General features: G+C 30.8%; 1 protein-coding gene across 3 annotated transcripts; it reads left to right on the top strand.

Annotated features, from left to right (window-relative positions):
- Positions 1-865: 865 nt before the first annotated feature.
- On the top strand, positions 866-18,608 carry LOC126739486 (oxysterol-binding protein-related protein 11). 3 transcript variants are annotated; one of them, XM_050445177.1, is made up of 5 exons: positions 866-1,050; positions 1,289-1,494; positions 4,163-4,292; positions 16,466-16,728; positions 18,389-18,608. In XM_050445177.1, the coding sequence occupies exons 1-5, from the start codon at positions 1,027-1,029 to the stop codon at positions 18,462-18,464; spliced, it is 699 nt and encodes a 232-aa protein (XP_050301134.1). In that variant the 5' UTR covers positions 866-1,026; the 3' UTR covers positions 18,465-18,608. The 3 variants fall into 3 exon arrangements, with proteins under 3 accessions (XP_050301134.1, XP_050301135.1, XP_050301136.1); XM_050445178.1 differs by having other exon boundaries at positions 1,040-1,169; XM_050445179.1 differs by lacking the exon at positions 866-1,050 and adding an exon at positions 1,079-1,227.
- The last annotated feature ends 1,897 nt before the right edge of the window (positions 18,609-20,505 follow it).

Raw genomic sequence — 20,505 nt, 5'->3', positions numbered from 1 at the left:
AAATTTTACCGTAAGTTGGCTTTTATTTTGCCCACCACAATTATCATAGAAAGCAGTGAGGTGAGTGACTGTAGAGGGCAATGATTTGATGTACTGGATTAAACACGATACCATTTCTTCGCATCCTCTTGATGCTTGCCCCTCATGCCAAAGAAACATAAACGCATCATCGGTCCCAATATCATGTACATTAAAATTATACGTCCATAATTGCCTTGCATAATACACTTTTGTACATGTTAATACCGGCGTGGACAACATTTTTTGAAGATCAAAACATATAGCTTTATGGGCAAGATCATCTTTTACTTCTTTTTTAGCATTATCCATTTCTTTTTTAGCACTTTCAGCCTTACGTAGGTGGACTTCTTTAGCGATTGTTGCAGCTTGTTTAGCTTCCAGATCTTTATGCTTAAAAGCTTATTTAAACTTGTCACAATTATTACAAGTTATATCAAATGTCAAAAATAGGATTTCCGAAACGTGTTTAAATTAAGAGAGACGTCACTCTCTTATTTTACTTTCTCTATGGCTCGAACCTAATAAAAAATCTAAAAAGGGCACAGTACTAAAAATATATGAGTTTTAACGTAGCTATGGTTTCCAGCCCTGAAGACGATTTAAATAGAAGATCGAAACATCTAGAGGATCATTGCCAAATGAATTGTAGCTATAAAAACTGTTTTCTTTTGCTTTATTTGAATTTAGGCCACCCAGTATAGATCCAGTGCCCTCACTAAATAGTGGTACTGCGCGCCACCTATACGCCATGGTCATAACTGCTTACACCTAATTTGACATGATTTCTGTTCTTTTACAGATTCCTTTTTTATTCTATTTCATTCAAATGATTGTTTACATGAAAAGTTCTCAATTCCAAAGAAAAAGGTCCCACCAATCAAAACTAAAATCTCTATCTGATTATTTTCCCCATATCGTTATCAATTTTAAACGTTCATTGTATCTTTAATTTTTATTGTATCGTCGACTTGATGTTTGGCTAGGCGACAGAAAAGTGACGTTTAAATGACTCACAATAAGAACATTGAGGTTAGAACTTAATTTCCTATCAAAATTCCTAAATTGTTTTTCTTTTATACACGAATTCAGTCTGTTCTACGTAGATATGGTTCAACTTTTCTAAATCTTACATGAAAAATAAGTCTAAGGTATCACAACCTACCAAACTTACCACAACACAGACAAAAACCCACAAAAACAAACTAGGTTTCCACAACAAACCAAGCCCTAAAAAAACATAATAAATCTTTTTTCCCCATTTTTTTAGTCCGTAATGGATCTGCATACCAAGCAGAGACAATTTTCTGGGCAGCTATACAAGTACACAAACGTAGTGAAGGGCTGGCAACATAGATTCTTCTTGGTGGATGCAAATGCAGGGCTTTTACATTATTATTTGTGTGAGGGGGATAAGCCCGAAGGAACTGTACCTCGAGCCTCTCTACATCTTGCTGGCGCTGTTATTTGTCCAAGGTAAATTTGATCTGATATACTTATGATCATTAACATACTTTCATAATAACATAACATAATATAATAACATACATTCCTAACAGTAATGTTGACAGTAAAAAGTTAATCACTATAACTATGAAACCTAATGCCTTAACAATTCCCTAATCCCCATTAACAAAAGTATAAGTAAAGTTGTGTAAATAATAATAAAAGTTATAAAAATACACACAAACATAAACACATAAAAGTATAATAAATTTCCATAAATTACTTAGGCACATTCAATATTAAACCTTTCAATCAAGTATTTTTTGTTTTGATAAGTCCCAAATAGAATCATCCATTCTAATAATGAATTAAAAAGTATGGACTGTCGAAAAGCAGGAACCCCAGAAGCATGTTCCATATCTCAAATGGGACTTTACTTTAAAAGGCAACATAAACATTTCTGGGTACATTACCAATCTACATCTGAATTGTGCACCTAATGTAACAGCCAGAAGAAACTTTAGCATAGCCACTACTTATAAAAGATTCAAATTTCAATTTAGTGCCCATAAAAATGTTAAAAAATTTGCAACCTCTTCAAAATCTTGCCCCAGATTTTATACACAGCTAAATAGTGAACATCGCATTAGGTTGGTTTTAGTGATGTTGAACTAGCATCACATTATAGTTTAGCTTCATTGAGGTCTTTATTTATAATTTGCTTTAGAATAATCGACATGATGCCACAAAGTACTTGTGTTATTAGCAAATACAGCCAATAAACTATATTTAATAATTTGGGTCATTGAGTCATAATAAAGGAGAGATAAAGTAAAACTTATATTTGGAATATTATATGATTGATATAATATAATATTTTTATCAATATCTTTTTAATTCGGTTTTTGTGCTGCTGTACAGAAAAGGGTCATCAAGCATGTACATTGTAAAGGCCCAATAAAAACATCTAGGCCTTTATTTAAAGACTTAAAAATGTTGAGATTATGATGTCTATTTATATTAAAAATTCAAAACATATCCGACCAACTTTAATTCTGAAAGATGCCACAATACCCAACAAAATAATAATTGCAAATAAAAATAATAAATATAAATGGTCCATTCCAAGAAGCAAATTGACCAGGAACTCCCTAATTTAGTTAAGCAGCAAAATATTTAAACATCTCCCAGTGCATATAAGTGCTAAAACATTTACAAGTTTTGAAGGAATAATTGGAAAACTCCTAAAAAGCAAAACATTTTATAATTCGGAGGTGTATTATATGGTGGAGATGGCTGGGAGTAAACTTTCTTTCTCTTTTTTCATATAGTGTATTTTTAAGATTCTTTTTTAATTAAATTTTTATATAATTTTTTATCTTTTCTAAGGGTTGTCTATAAATACAAATACCTATGATCATAAAGCATGTATTGAATTTGAAATATTTCAATTTCAAAACATCTAACAGAGTGTGTTTATTAACTTCGCCGATAACTAACTTTCCAATAATAAATATTACTAAATTTGGGTTTTTTATTTCTTATTTCTATAGGCTTTTAAGTTAGTGTGCAAAAATGTCTATTTTAAACAATACTAAAATGAGCAATCAAAATTACCAGCAGTAAGCTCCTAAATTTTATCAGAAAACATGTGACAATATACAATATATTATATTTATTGTAAAATGTTCACTGTTTTGTCTTGTTCCCTCACAATACAGCAGTGAATAAGGGATAAAACCAGTAATTTTGGTTAAAGGAAGTATTAAAATAAATTACACATATGCGACAATATACTTTACTAAACAAGAACATCATAATTATGTAACAAAAGTTATAGTTTAATAAGCCTGTATTTGTTTCATGAACTCATCCTTCGATATTTTCTACCTTAGTGAATGTACTTATTTGATAGTAACTCTCCTTGCATATTTTCAAAATCATAATATGTTATTAATTTATGACATATCCCCATGATCCAAATTACAACAAAACCATAATAATTAGACAAATAATATTAAAAATAAATCATTAAGTAATAATAAAAAGTAATTAAAAATATTAAAGAACCTACTATGAACTATATACCTAGCTATATATTTTCAGAATATTTGATCTGATAATTGAATTTCTAATAAAATTCTCCTATGAGAGCAAACTTCTTAAGTACAAAAGTTAACATTTCTGGATTGTCTATAAACTCAGTCAGATATTGCTTAACTCTTTGACTTATGTCAAAGCTTATATATTTTAACATTTTATACAAAATATATATTGCCTTTACTTATATCTACTATACCATAATGATGATAAAACTAATTTCCCATCATTTCAAATCTTTTCATAGGAGAAATTTTACCATAATTTGTAAGGTGAGTCAGCTCTAGTATACTTAAGCTAAGCTTAGAGCTGATTATGCTGAGAAATAACTTGATACAAATTAGTTGTGATACAATTTTAAACTTAATAGAGCATATTCCTTATGCACTATGCAAGAAATTTATTTAACGTTTTTTTAATTGAATAAAATATATTTGTTGATTATTTACAAAAAAAACTTAAATTATTTAAAAGATAAAAAAATCCTGTTTATTTTACATTGTGCCTGAATGTACCTCATAATATACTTGATAAATATGGAATATTAAATTTGAAAAAATGTATTTTATCTTTATAAAAAAACTTTGTTTATTTTCAGTGAGGAGGATTCTCGGACTTTCACAGTCAATTGCGCTTCAGGAGACATGCTGAAATTAAGGGCTGTAGATGCAAAAGCTAGACAGGAATGGGTAAATGGCTTAAGGGCTGTGGCTGAGTCTCATACTAAGGTAAATATTTTTAGCTTAATTGGGTGTTTAATGGGTGTGACGATATTCGAAGTAAGTTTTATTTGCTGTAGGATAAACAAGAAAAAGGAAACAGGTTGTGTTTTAAAAGTAGAAAAATAGTATGCACTGTAATAAGTTTAGAAAATTATTTATAATCTACTGTTTATTGATTTTATGGTGAATAAAGAGTGTGCAATATTTGTAAGGAAAATTTGATAGGTATGGTATACTGGCGTGCAAAGAAATTGGCCCACTGTAAACTTTTGACTTTAACGTGCGGGGTTCTTATTAAAAGTAGGGTTCTTGACAATTAAAAACTTACCACTTAATTTTTTAGCCCTAATAACCACCCTCATTCGATTAGGCATAGATCTAATCAAGTTTTCTTGTGGGATGTTACACCACTCTTCTTATTATTCTTCTTATCGGATTTAAATCAGAACTGTATGATGGCCACTCCATAACATGAAAGCAGACTTCTGCAGTGTAATCTTGCGCGATTCTTGCGATTGCCATGCATAAAGGTAAATTCGTCTCCAATGAAGTCAACTTAAGAATACGTTAAAGAATATTAAATTGTCTTTAAATAGCATATTTTATTTTTTTTTACTGATAAATAATATAGAAAAAATATAATTAATGTCAAAAGTTTAAAGTGGGCCAATTTCTATGCACGCAAGTTTATAATGCAGAATGTATTATCAGTATAATAACTGAAATTTCAACTAATTTAAAAGCAATAGGCCATCTAACAAAACTTATGGGTTCACATTTCGGTTATATGGTTTAAAAAAGTATGTATTGCTTTAATCATATTCAAAAAATATTGAATTTTATATGAATTAGATAAAAAACATTTGTTACAGAAGATGATATATTTTTTTATATTTTAAGCGGTTGTGGATACATGACAAAGAGAACAACAACGTAACAACAAATCCCTGAGGTTCAAGGACTATTATTATTAATACTGTAATGTATATAGTAGTATTTATAACTAAAAACGAAATCAATATCAAATATTCCAGGTAAATTTATATAAAAAAAGTATTACAAAACAAATATACGAAGAAAATATAAATAGACCTAAAATATAAAAGGAACCAGGTAACAAAATTAAACCAGAAAAATGTTTTGTTATAAGAATATAAATGCATTATTATTTAATAAAATAAATCAATATACTATAAATAAAATCAAATACCGACTACGTTTTTACCGCAAAATAAACTTGAGTGTTAGTAGTAGTCAGTTCTATTAACTTATAATAGAAATTTCTTCCCTACATTTATTAAAAATCCACAGTCTACCATGTTTTTTTAAAGCTATGAATGGATTTGTTTTTTTGTGTCATTTAGTAGTTATAGGTACATGTGCGGTGCTAAAAACCAACCCAACTCCTGACAATGAGATGTTGATATCTTTATTGTTTTTGGTATAACTGGATTTTTATTGTGATTTATTGTTATGGCCAAGTTAAAATTTTATAAATATACAATTGCCTTAACAAATATACACTTGAATAAAAGAGTTGTTGGTCATATAGTTTTTCAAAACGGAAAGGAAAAATTTATAAATGAATTTTACTAAATCCATAAAAAGACAAACAAGTACCGCTTGCTCTATTTTTGGAGCCCATTATTAGAACAATTATTAAATTATCTTTATAAAATTAAATAAAAAAATGCACTGTATATGCTATCTGCCTATTTCTCTTATATTATTGTATACATTATTAAATTCAATCCAATTATAAAATGCCTGTTGCAATGGTAATATAATATACCTATAATTTAAGTAAAACATGACTGTAATTAGCGATTACTCGCATTTTACGTACGTTTCAATACCACATATTGAATAAATTATAACATTATTTATCCAACCGAAAATAAACATATTCTGGCAATCAGGTGGTGACAAACATTTTGATTAAGTCCCACTAACTATTATAACCCTGCCTGCTGGGACCGGCTAAATATAGATGTCCTTATCTCACAATTTCTCGCCGCATTGTTTTTCCACAGACCAATCCTGTTCCGGTATTTATAATGTACGGTGTACGGCTTCTATGTTTTTATACGAGGAACGGCCGATAAATGTCTTATCCTCTTCAGACCCCAGGCATCATAGATGATACGTTGAGCTTTTATTTTCTCAAACAAAGCGCGCATTAATATTTCGCTCGGAACCAGACGTATCATTGGCGATGCCCACTGGCAATGCTGTTTATATTTTTTTCCGCACGCGATTTTGACATTTTGAGGTTCTAATTTTATGCGGTTTGTTTACGTTTGGACTTGTGTTTCTGGAAACCATGAATTTAACCATGGTTTTAAGTAGAAATAAACGTAAGTATAGAAAAATTCATTATTTTGTTTTGTTTAAAATATAGTTTGTAGCTTGCAGAATTACGATTTAATAAAAAATTGTGAAAAAAGTTAAAATTTCGGATGATTTGGAGAGTATTAGTTAAGGTATCATTGGTGATACCTTGGGATTCTACCGATTCAGATATATATTATATTATTATTTTTTAGTTGATAAAAACTACTTTTAGTTTTTATTTTTTGATGATAATATTTTTGTTTTAGGACCTTTAACACAAAAGGAGCTTCAACATTTATCAGACAACATTGATTTGAACCAGTCGGATATCGGAGAGCTGTCATCAGAAGATGAAGAGGAGGACCTGACAATGCATTTTGCTGAAGATGAAGAAGATCAACAAACCGACTCTTCATCATCAGACGATGACCTACCTTTGTCCCATTTTCTCCCAGCAAGAAAAAAAAGTTGGGGCCGAACTGCTAAGCTAGAGGTACATTCTTTTCCATTTTTGAATGATGCTGCTAATGTAAACAAAGAGTTAGAGTACCCCATCAAATATTTAGAAAAATACATTTCAGACGACTTTTACGAAGATAATGCACTTTACACAAACATGAGAGAAGCAAAGGATAAAGGTCGTTCTTTCGAGACTACTTCTGATGAAATAAAAATGTTTTTTGGAGTATCGATATTAATGGGAATTTACTGACTTCCAAGAATTCGGATGTTTTGGTGCAGAGAAATGAGGGTTCCCATGATATCTGATAATATTACCAGAGACCGATACTTTGGTTTGCGCTGTTGTCTGAAACTTGTAGAAGATGACAAGGTATCAAGGGAGCAAAGGAGTTTAGATAGGTTTTGGAAAGTAAGGCCAATGCTTGACAGAGCTTTGAAAGGATGTAGACAAAATAAACGTACTGAGGCGGCATCAATCGACGAACAGATGATACCATTCCATGGTTAAGTAATAATGCGACAATTTGTGCGTGGAAAACCTGAACCAGTATGCATTAAGAATTTTGTAATGACAACACCAGCTGCAATTTCTTTGGATCTTTACTTGTACGAAGGAAAGGGCTCATCACTAGAGTCAGTTCCTGTACCAGAGAAACTTGATATAGATGGCGGAATGGTACTCAAACTAACTGACACTTACCAGCTGGTGTTTCCGTTTACACTGACAGATATTTTACATCTATTCCACTAATAGATGCATTATTGTCCAGAAAACTAACCCTAACAGGAACCATGATATATAGGCTTCCAAAAAACGCGAGGTTCCCAGACCAGTTGGTTTCCATGACCAGTTGGTAAAACAGGATTCCAACGTCAATTTAGTAAAGTGGTTTGATTCGAAACCTGTACACTTTGCTTCATTATCTACTGGCGTTGAGCCACTAGGAACATCTTCACGTTGGTCCAAAACCGAAAATAAATACATAAAAATAAATCAGCCTGCAATAGTAAATGAATACAATTTAAAAATGGGAGGGGTGGATCTACTGGATAGAGTGATTGGAAAGTATCCTGTGCGTGCTCGAACAGACAAATGGACGATTCGAACCATTTATCACTTTTTTGATTTTTCAATTGCTGGTAGCTGGTTAGAATACCGAGAGAATGCCACGTCTTTAAATCATGCAAAGAAGGATATTATGGATTATCTTGATTTTAAACTCTCGCTGGGTAAATCGTTAATTCATTCTGCTAATGAAAGCAAAAATGAAGAAAATAATATTGAGGAAGAAGAAGATGAATTACCAACTTCTCGCCAGCAAAGAAAAGTTGAGCCCGTACCAGACAAGAGAGACAGAAAAAAAGGAAATAAGCATTTACCTACTTTCATGAAGAACCAGCAAAAATCATGATCTAAATGTCGAAAACCTGGCTGTGGAAAATTAACATTTGCAAAATGCACCTCCTTCAATATTTTTCTGTGTTGTAGCGTTGACAGAAATTGTTTTGAGTTATTTCATAACTAATTGTTTTATTAACATACTACCTGCAAGGATAATGCAATGTGTTTTTCTAAATTTTATGTAATAGACTCTTGACTCTAAAGAGGTTATATGGGACAAATTGAAAACTTGAGGATGCATATTTCATAGTCGGATATTTGGTAAGAATCAAGTTTAAGGTTTGCCTTTCTAAAACTGTCTTGATAGAATTATGTGATAATGAGAAAACCAAAGGGCAATTTTACCCAAGAAATAGTTTATTAAAATTGAAGTAATTGACTCTTTAATATTTTAATATACCTAATGTATGTGCACAATGATTTTCCCACCTTTTTCTATATAATTGCATAATTTTCTTAATAGTAGCTGGATCGCCTGGAAATAGTGTTTTTCTTCTTTAATTTGTTAGATTATACCCGAAATATATCACTTTATTTCCATACTCTTTTAATTCTGTAACTCAGATAAGAATATATATCTAAGTGGGAATTCGACATTTCCACCTTTGTCTATATCATCGCATCATTTTCTTAATAGTGACTGGATCGCCTACAAATAGTGTTTTCTCCTTTAATTTTTCAGATTATATCCGAAAAACATCACTTTATTCCCACTCTTCTAATGTAACTGTAACTGAAATAGGGATATATAAATAAGAATTTGACTTTTGCATCTTTTTATATATCATCGTTTTATTCTCTTAATATCAGGATTGCTTGGAGATCTAAACGGTTATTTATTTCTGTCCCATAGTTATCATTAGTTTAATGTCAAGTATTCTTGAAGGCTGTTGTTATATAAACATTGATATTACTCACTTCCACAAATTTGACTCTACAACCGTACTGAAACGTGCATTTTAGCGACCCGACCCAATTATAACACCAAAAACCTTATTGCAACATGTCAGTCTCAATTCAAGCAATATTTTTTTAAACCATGCTTTGTCAGTGAAACCGCATACTTCACCCAATATATCGAACTCAAAACATGCTAAATATATCTAATTTATTACGGCATGCTAATTGAACAACTTATTGACGATGCCTGGTAACTTGTTATAGAAGCCCAAGGTAAAAGGATCCTATTAAACCGCGGTTTTTTTTCAAACGTTAATTCGAGACTATATGCAGGGGCCACCATTCGTACAATATACGATACACGAACGACACACAAGCGAGAAGGTTTTTTCTTGTTTACGTACCTCAACTTGTGACCATGTTTTCGCCGAGATAATTTAATATTATTATTATTATTATTATTAAGATAACATCAGTTATTTCAGAGAAATCCGCGACGGTGTTGTTATACAATACGTTTGAGCTGATTTGCGTGGTGCCGCACATTCACTTTTGTAGAACATTCCACTATTCACGTTTTTATCGCATATACGGTTATTTGTTTTGGTGTGATTCAAATTTAAAGTGGGTTGTTTACAGTGTGAAAGCGGGCTAAGTTTTATCTAAAGTGTACGTAAAACTTTTATAGATTTGGTGCCAGTAGGATGAAAATTAAAAGGAGACTCAGTTTGATACTTGGAGATCATAATAAGCCTAGCAGTAGGCATAAGGAGGTACATTTCTTTTTTATTTGTATATGTTTTAGAAAAAAGTAATTTTTGGTATAATATGTTTATAATTTAAAAAAAAAACAGATAGCGTTTCAATATGTAAACAATACCGTTTTGTACAAGTGAATCATGTACGAAAACAGAACATAATAAGTATGAATAAATTATGGAATTACACAAAATATTATATACATTTTAACAATAATTTAATATTCATTTTTTTTGTCAAATTTTTCATAATTGAATTCATGAAGTTTTAAATATTTGAATATTGAAAGTCACGCTCTCAATGAACTCATTTATACTAAAATAGCATTTCCCGACAAGAAATATTAAGTTTATTTTTAGTGTTCTAAATGTTTCGAAAATCTGGAAATTTCTTATTTATCTAGGTGTAGTCTACTAGTACCAAGTATTATATTTATATCCGCATATAGGTCTAAAAGGTCTACTTTCTTACGAGTTAAAAACATGCTTCTCCTACGACCGCTACATGTATTTTTTTATATATATTTTTACCAAATAAAAAAATGTCGTCTAACCCATCAAATTCAATACGGACATTCCTTCGGGATTTGAAAAACTAAAAAAATGGGTAATTATTTTCAAAATTTAATTTTCAGTCAATTTCTCTACGTTCTACGTTCCATCTTTCCTAGCTTAACCATACATTAAAGATTTAACTTTATACAAAAATTTATATTAATTAGTTTTATGAATTAGTGATCAAAATTTTAACCAGGTGTGTGATGAGTAAATTGGTCAAGTGCTAAAGCAAACAATTTGTTTCTTATCAAGGTTTCTACAGTAAATAGAAACAAATGTTGTTATAAATAATTTAGTAAAATTGACAGTAAGGTTTTCTTACTTTCTACTTATTTGAAAAAGACTCTACATGATTACATTTCTTCTGTATAGTTAAAATTCGAAAATAATGTTTTCAGCTTATGTTGTTTCAATTACTAAGAAAATATATAAAACCGTTGGGTAAATGCTTCTACATAATACAATGCATAATTAAGATTATCAAACAACGAGATTATATGACCTGTACCTACATTATTAAATTAAAAGATTAAAATTTATGATGCTCGTAATTTACTTAAATCTCCATCCAACACTACACATCGACATAAAAATATTACTTTTTATCTAGACGAGTGGGTGGTGGGAATTTTTCAAAAGGATTTATTTTTGATAATATAATATTGTTACAGTATTATTTCATATTAAGTATATGAAAGTTGTAGGTGCCAGTGATGATATTTTAGCAATGAAGTTTAAAAGAAGTATAAGCCTGATATTAGGCACTAGTCCTAAAAGTGAAGAGAAAGGTAAATTATGTTTTGGATATAAGCAATTTATCACTATTTGGCAGTAAATCAGATAATAGTTGAATTATATATAAATATATTTTTACAGAATTGAAGTTCAGTAAAGTGTATAAGAAGACTTAAAGATGTGAGAACGATTTATAAATCTGAGAATCATCTGCGTATTGTTGTAGTTTTACATGAGATGTATAATAAGGGTCCTAAGAGATTTCTGAGGTACCCCAGAACAGATCTAACAGAATTTAGATTTTGAGTATAAGAGATGAGAATCAATCTCCATGCAATGAGACCTGCTAGTCAAGTTGGATTTTAGCAAGGTTATTAAAGTATGAGAAAAACTAAAGAAATTTTATTTAGCTAGCAGTGTATCATCATTTAAAATGTCAATTGCCTTAATAAAATCCAGTAAACAAATGGTTGTTATGTGTTCTTGTTCCTCATAGTGCTTTTTTTATGATTTAAAGATAATTGGTTGTACTAAACTGTTTCCTATACTTCCTTTTAATGACAGCTTTTATCCACAGGTCTGGAATTGATTTTCTATTACAGGAATTAATAATATATTGAGAAGAGGTTTGTTACAGAATGGAAAACAAGTTAATGGTAAACATTTCTTATTGATAATCTATCATGGCCTACTAAATCAGTGCCGATTAAAGCTATAATATCTTTTAAAATAATGTCATCTTTAAGAATAAAATTCAGTAAATTTTGGAAATTGACAACTTTGTTATTTTGATAAAAAGAAATTTTTTCCTTGCAAGTAGTGTCATTCAATTTATTAGAAATAGCAAAGAAATCATTGAGTGCATTTGCTTCAGATAATGCTGCAGGTATGTTGTAATAATGTTTTCCTTGTGCAATATTTAACTTTTTCAGTGTATCCCATAAGACCTTTCCAGATGTTTTAGATAAGTTGCGAAAATAGGCATTATTCTCACGTATGATAGCGTGTTTAGTAATTTTTTTTAAATTACGGTAGTACTGGAGACAATTACTATTTTTACTTTTCAAATAGTTTTTTTTGTGCTTTGTCTCTTAGTTTTATAAGTAGTTTAAACATTATCGGTTATCCATAGAGTTATAGGCTTAGTTTTATTTTTCTTAAGTTTTATAGGTGCAAATTTGTCAATTAGATATTTGGGTTAAAAATGCTTAATTTATAATCTAGATTAGGAAAATTCTATAATTATGTAATTTAAATCAAATCTATTTATAATACTACTTAACCTAGATAAATAATTTGAGGGTTTAAGAAAGTCAACATTAAAAACACTGGTATAAACAACTTGATCATGAAAAGGCAGCGTTAGTGCAAACCTTTTTTTTTTTAAAAAAAGGCCTTAAAAATAAATGGCGTTTTAACCTTGTTGTTAAAATAATATCATGAGAAAAATTCGAGGAGGGTCAAATCTGAAGAGAATGGAATTCTTTTTGAAGAAATGAATATCCCAATGATGATGTTGGGCTTGTATTGGGTTGCGTTTTATTTAAATACTTAGGTTTACCGAACCTAATTCAACTTAACTCAACCTACCAAATCCTAACGTATATTTCGGACTTTCACCGAACTTCGGTACTTCACAGTAGCAAAACTAATCGAAAATTTAAGACATTTATATAGGACCTACATTCACATGATTCACGCGTTTTCTTTTTAAAATTGATCCAAAAATCAACCAAAATTAAATTAATTAATATTTAATTAGAAGGCATTCTTTATATCAAAATATATTTTGTACCATAATAATAAAAAATATTTATATATTTAAATTATTTGGATAACGTTTGTCTAGCTATCCTTAAGATAATTTTTTAACCTTTAATTTTTTTAGATTTTTATTTTTACTTTTTTCTATTTTACTTAGCCGCTTTTAATACGACCTTTGGATTTTGCCGGTTTTGAACCAAACAAAAAAAAGATAGCCGCTTTTGAAATAAAATAGATTGAATCATTTACTTTTAGGGTATTTACTACTGCTTGTCCTGGAAGGATTATTTACATTTTTCGAGTTATTGATTCTAACGACCATACCATGAATTTCAAATGAATACCTTATATATACTCAGTTCTTTTATTGTATTGTCAGAATAATAGAACAGGACCTCCTGGGCGTAACTGAAGTCTTCATTTTTTCCGCATCGTCAATTTTGTGAAGGAATCTCCGACCGATCACCGGCGTCTGGGATAAATCTAATGTAAACTCCATTGTACGACCTGGTAGTTCTTTTTTAGAAAAAACGCTATCTTCAGTAAACGTCGGCGGGTGGGGTATAGAGGTAAAATGACTCTCCCAGTGACTGGTCAGAGATATAGGTGGTGCCACAAGGGAACTTGACCTACTAACGACTAACTTTAGGATCTTTAGGGACTCTTTCCAATGAGGACCTATAAGGATTGCAATGTTAGGCCAATATTTAACTGTATCGAAAAATATATAATTTGACTGAAACAAAGAAATGTTGAATAACAATTGTATTATTTTTGTCAAATTAAACGACATCATCTAGAGTTTAATTTTTGTAGTCAAAGTAGTTGATTTGGATTAGTCGAACAATAAAAAATGTATGTGGAACAAAATTAGGTAAAATTAACTATTGTAATATTTTCTAATAGGTTTATATTATAAATTAAATCAATTTAACTAATATTCTGATTGCTAGGCATTTTGTTGTCAATCTAAACTAAAAAACTGTTTAATATGTTTTTACCAGTTATTATCATGTTTATTATCATCAACATTACTATTAAGATACTAATATGGAAATTAAATCACTGGATTATTTAGATTAACCAAATTATTTTTTAGAAGAATGTGTTTTGTATGTCGATTTTCGCAAAATTTAAACGCATTAGAAAGTTTGGGGCACTGAATACTTTCTTTAATATATTAATGTATCTTTCTATACTAAAATATTTACATGATTATGGTAAAAAATATTTAATTATTTATTTATATCATTCCAAAGATTAATATCCAATTATTGAGTGTGGAGGAAAAAGACAATAAAAAATAATAATATAACTCAAAAACTATAAAGTGTACTTTTTTAATAGCTTCAATACTTCAGTTAAAAATGTCTTTAAAATATAATTTGACTTCCCAACAATTTAGAGAAAGTAAGATCCAAACAAAACAGTAACTTACTAAAACGGCATAACAGAGTGTACCGACGGTAAGTTTGATAGTAATAATCTTAAAGGCAATATATAAACATAAGTTTTCATTATTTGTAAAATGTGTATATGTGGAAAAAGTAATAAAAAAAAAACAAAAAGGCGATAAGTAAATTAATCATTAAAGATTCTGCATATAATATGTATTATTATCTAAACTAAAGAACTTGCTGCATTTTTAAGGTAGGTATAAGAATGAGCTATTTTTAATGGTGAATATTTTAATTTTTGTAAACAAAATCATTTATTTAAAATAGTTAAAAAATCTTGTATATTATTAAATAAAAGTATCCATACACTTTGATTCAGAACGCATTAGTAACCTACTAAAGCATCCCATCAAAAGTCCAATATCCAATTTCACAGGGGTTTCTTAGCAGACGGATGAAATTGTATGTTGTATAGTATTGTCTTTCAGTTGTTGTATTAGTTAGTTGTACTAAATCTTGTTAGCCACTTAAGTTTGATATTTCTGTACAGATTCCTTTATTTGTGTGTATGTCAGAGTGGTTATTAGATAAAACCATGTCGGGTAGAATAAGTTTAATTAATTTTAAAGAAAAAATGTAATGATAAGTTACACTATATGCTTTTCATTTATAAATTAATGTATATATTTTGATTAAGAGTTTCTTTGTCATGTTCTCGAAAACGTTAAGCAACAAAAAAAAATGTAAACATTGAGAAAACTACGGAAACTTAATAACTTTTTTTTGAGATCCTAACAAAGGTTTATACATTAAACAGTTATTTTGTTTAAATAAACGAAAATGCAATTTAATCATAAAATTAGTTTTAAAAATACCACCTCTCCAACACTTTTTCTGGACAACCATATAATTCCAATTGTTTCCTAAAATTAAGTTCTAATCTACAAAAAACATTATAGTAAAACAAACCTATTAAATCTTCGTTAATATGACTGTAAAAGTAGATTGACGAATTTTCATATGGTCTTTTTCGTTAATTTTACCTATCTTCTTTGTTGAATGTACTTAATGTTTAATAATAGCTTCAATTAATATTTAATAATGATCCTAAGCAGGTCGGTATTAATGGGCTGAGCGGAAGGCGTAGCCAGATCCACATAATGCAAAACACAGTGGATAATGTTGAGAATGGGCAGCTGTAAATTACTAGGACCTTTCTCTAAAATTTCAACGAGAAATGAAAGCATCGTCAGTCCTAAATGGGAATAAGTATCGTGAAGGTATTTGATGACGCATTTGGTCCACTGGAAGCTCTCTTTGCTGAATGTTCTGCGACTGTAGAGGTTCATTACTGTGCCCAAGTTTTCCAACTTTTTGCTTTTTTCTATGCTGACTTGCGCAATGTTTTCCGCCGCCCTAATCCACAACTCATTAGCGTCCTCGTAGTTTAACAGCATATAGGGCAATAACGCTATTACGTTCATAGGAAACGCAGTGCTCTGAGATGTATCTACTACCAAAAAATTTAATAACGGCGTAAACTGTGATAGCAGTTCCATGGTAGATTCGTACAGAATCGGATGAGTACAGCCCTAAGAGAATAATATAATAAGGTAAACTTGTTATCAAGACATTTGGTAAATTTAATGAAATATACCTTCAAAAGCAAGGCGTGTACGCCGGGGAAGTTATTCCACCTGAGTTGCTGCTGTAATTTTTCGACCTTATCTCTGGCATCGGGTCTGTCTAGAGGTAATCTGTGCATAACTCTAGCCAATAGTCTAACCGCTAGAGAGAATTCATGTTCATAATCAGACTCAAGCAGGGAGACATTATTCAGACCTTATTAACCAATTTTGTTTATTACAGGCAATATCAGCCCACAGCCCCCCGTTACCCCCAAAAGAGCATCTCGCAGTCCTAGACGCCCTGGGCAGTGTCCGCTCCCAACTCACCCAAACCGAACAGGCGGACAGCGCCCTCTGTCGATCAATCGAGTCAGCCGGAAGTAAATTTTTCGTAGATCCGAATCTGCTGCTGTTGAAGGCCACCTCGGCGGCGAGCCTTCACTGTTTGACGCAATGCTTGAACATCTTACAGAGGAACCAACACGCCCAACAGAGCAGGACTGGGTTCGTGATAGACGACGATTAATATATTGGGGAATTAGGGAGGAATTGCGTTAGTGTTTTGGGGGGATGCGTAGGTTTGTTGGGGGAGTGCCTTAACGGGCCGGTAGGGAGACACCATCATATCAGATATTAGGGTGTTTTATTTCATTGGTTGTTATTGTAAACTATGTGGTAAGGAGAAGGGCGAGAATGGAAAGAAAATGTCATAATAAGGATGATTTTGGGTTCAGTGGTTACCCGATTCTATGGGAATTTTAGGGGAACTCGTTTTTTAATAGCTCGTGTTAATCAAAAATTTTTAGTTGACAAGAATTGCCTGATGCATATGGAAAGGTGGTTTTACTCAAATTTAATAAAACCTTTTTTATAATCAATTAGGTTATTACTGAAAAAAAGGGATTTAATTGCTTGTAATCAAATTATTATTAAAAGCCACTGATTTTAAAATAATGTTGATCAGGATAATAATACAATACTCAATTATCTAAGCAGTATTTAATAACAACAGTTCATTAACAAGCAAAACGCTCGAGATTAAAAAGAGAAAAACTCACAAATTTTCTTGAGGATGCTAATATCATGATCAAAATACGCGACATACGAGTATCGAAATACGTATTTTGTTCAGGTGATGTCTGCACCAAAGTTAAAATTTTTTAGACAAAATTATAAAGCTAATATTCTAGATATGTTGGTGAAATTAGAATACTTTGGTCTATAAATCTGGTTTTTCATCCAAATTTGATTTAGAACACATTTTTTCTTTAAAATTACAGCTCTTTAAAGTTAGATATAAAAAAACTTTTTTTTTTATTTAATGTCAATTAGGAAATTTTAAAAAAATTATGTGTTAAAGAAACCTGATTGAAAAGAGAGATCTACTGAAATTAAATGAAAACATTTAAAAATTAATACAAAAATGAGTATTGCTATCCACATCATATCTGTACCAATGAAATCTGAACAGAAGGATTTTAGTTCCTCAACCAATTACGACACCATTCCAAATAAGAGCTGCTTAGAAGTTTATTGTTAACTTATATGTGGCTTTATTAAAAATGAATATCTTACAAATGACTTAAAAAAAAATTAGTCCTCATAGGGCTTCTTAAGCATATAGGCTCTTATCCTTTTGAGATCAATAAAATTACATTTTTAGTGCTTTTCTTGCTGCTTCCTGTGTGAATGTGAAAGATATAGTGAGTTTTATTTGGATAACTCTAGATTTGTCTACCGATACAGAATTTATTGATTTTTATAGACGAACTATTTCCATAAATAGATTCCTTTTATATCTGTTTTTTAGAAATTAAGTTTTAATTCTAAGACGCGACATTGCAAAAAATAATAAAACCTAAATCCTACCCAGTAAAATTGATTACAATGATTTTGAAATTTTTAATAGCATTAATTAGGCCTTAAAAATATACATACTTCAGATGAATCCACAAGAAAATCAAGTGTTATTTTATACTTTTATTAACGCTCATCTATATTGATTATATCACATTAGGTATACACATTAAAATTGCAAATTCCAAACCACTTTTTCATATAAATTGAAAGTCACTCTCTTAAGATTAAGCAAAAAAAAACCCAGAGCATTTATTTATTAGCTGTAATTTACTAAAAACAATTATTTTATTTATATTTAATATAGGAAGAATAAGTTGATGAAGTTATCCCATATATCTCTAGTGCGAAAATTAAGTGGAAAGAAATGGAATACGCTGTGAAACGGTTGAATTTCAAATATTAGTTTTTAGCTCATTTACTAAGACTTTATTTTTTTATTGTTGTATATATAGTTTAATTTTTTTGTATATGTATAGTTCAAAATTGTGGCTATTAATGTAATATATTTAATAATTGGTCTATAAGCTGGTTTTATGTTGGACCTCTCAAGTATGTGTTTTTTTATTATTTTTTTTGAAATAAAAATAATCAGTTTACAAACGTAACACGGCAAGGGCGTCGCCAGCTGGTAAGCTAGGGAGGGGCAGCATGAAAGAACTAGAGACAAAAAACAAACATTTTAATTAAAAAAAAAAAAAAAACCGAACAAAATATTTACATGAAAATCAATTGAAACATAATCTTCTAGGGTTCTTTGCGAATTCGTTAGTCACAAAATCGTCAAAGTTTTTAAAAATGTGTTGCCTGTGTACACTCATCATAGCGAGGCCATTGAGTCGAGTTTCAGCCATGGTGCTCCTCAACCAGGTTTTGATTCTCCTAAGGCTACTAAATGACCTTTCAACTGTACAGGGTGGCCAGATAAGAATGCAAAGTGCTGTATTTTGGAAACTATTCGTCGTAGAGACTTGCGGTAAAAAACTTTATTACTAAAATGGCCAAAAGAATATCGTGGAAAATATTTTCAGATTTCCAAGATGGTCGCCAGGGGGCGTAACCGCCATCTTAAACTTTTTAAGTGATTTTTCACTGAAATCTACCCAGTAAATGTTACGAAAAAATATACGCTTTTTAAAGCTCAGCTCTACTCAAATAATTTTTGTTTAACACTTTGTGACGTATCTATTAAAATAAAGTGGCGGGGGGTAATTCAATGTTTTTTTAAAACAAACAGCTGTAGCGACTGAACGGATTTTAACAAATTTGGTCTCGTTGGAAAAAACATTTATTGCTACATCAAATCCGTCTTATCTGTGATATATCTAGTGCTTAGTAATGCCTCTAGAGTGCGTTTTTTGATCTATTAACAGAAAATTGCAAAATTCTCAAAAAAATTAAATGCAATAACATGACTTTTTTTTCATAAAAATGTAGTGAAATGATAGCTAAATAGGCCAGTGAAAACCGTATCTCGATATCTTATTCGTAGCCTGAAATATCGAAGAAAGAATATCTAGTTATCATATAATTTTAATAAGACGCTATTACACCAATATTTATTGTTATTTATTTATCTTTTTTCAAGGTTCAATGACAAAATGTTTTAATTTAATAATTTTTAAATATTCTTTGTTCAAAAAGTTTTTAAAAAAACGCGTATGGGCATAATAACAAAAATGACCGATTTTGAAATAAAAGTAATGCCTCCTTAAATGCTCGAACTGTCTTCCATCAAACTTAATGCATTGTTGGAGCCGCTTATGCGTGCACATTACAGCAGCTTCAATTTCTGCTCTTTTCAGGCTGTAAATGGCTTCTTGTATTCCTATTTTTATGTCGTCGCTAGTTGTTGGTTGAATTTGGTAAACAATATCTTTCAACTGACCCCATAGGTATAATTCCAAACAGGTGAGGTCTGGGAAGGAAATAGACTTCCTCGGCCAATCCACCTTTGTTGAAATCTTAAATCTACATGTTCTTGCACATTTCATGATAAATGTGCTGGGCAACCGTCTAGTTGCAAAAACATATTTTGTCGTAATTGCAGGGGTATATCTTCTAATAAAAAAGGCAAATGGTTCACCAGAAAATCAAGAAATACGGCACCATTTAGTGGTTGATCAAAGAAATAGGGACCTATAATAGTTTCGCCCAAAATGCCACACCACACTCCAATGGCCTTGATGTTGGACCTCCCGCAACCAGTGAGGATTGTTGTCACACCAATAATGCATATTATGCAAATTAATGTTTCCATCACTCCTAAAAGTGACCTCATCTGTCCTAGGTGGGACATTAATAATATTGTCTTCCCTTGTTCTAGCCGAGTTCTTCGCAACTGAGGTCGAAAGCTGCCAGTATTACGCAAATTTCGCACTAAACGCGGAAAAATTCTCGCATCGCGTAAACGCCGATTTGGAT

The sequence above is a fragment of the Anthonomus grandis genome, chromosome 8 (assembly GCF_022605725.1).
Source record: "Anthonomus grandis grandis chromosome 8, icAntGran1.3, whole genome shotgun sequence".
NCBI lineage: Eukaryota > Metazoa > Arthropoda > Insecta > Coleoptera > Curculionidae > Anthonomus > Anthonomus grandis.
This window is presented reverse-complemented; position numbering and strand designations above follow the sequence as displayed.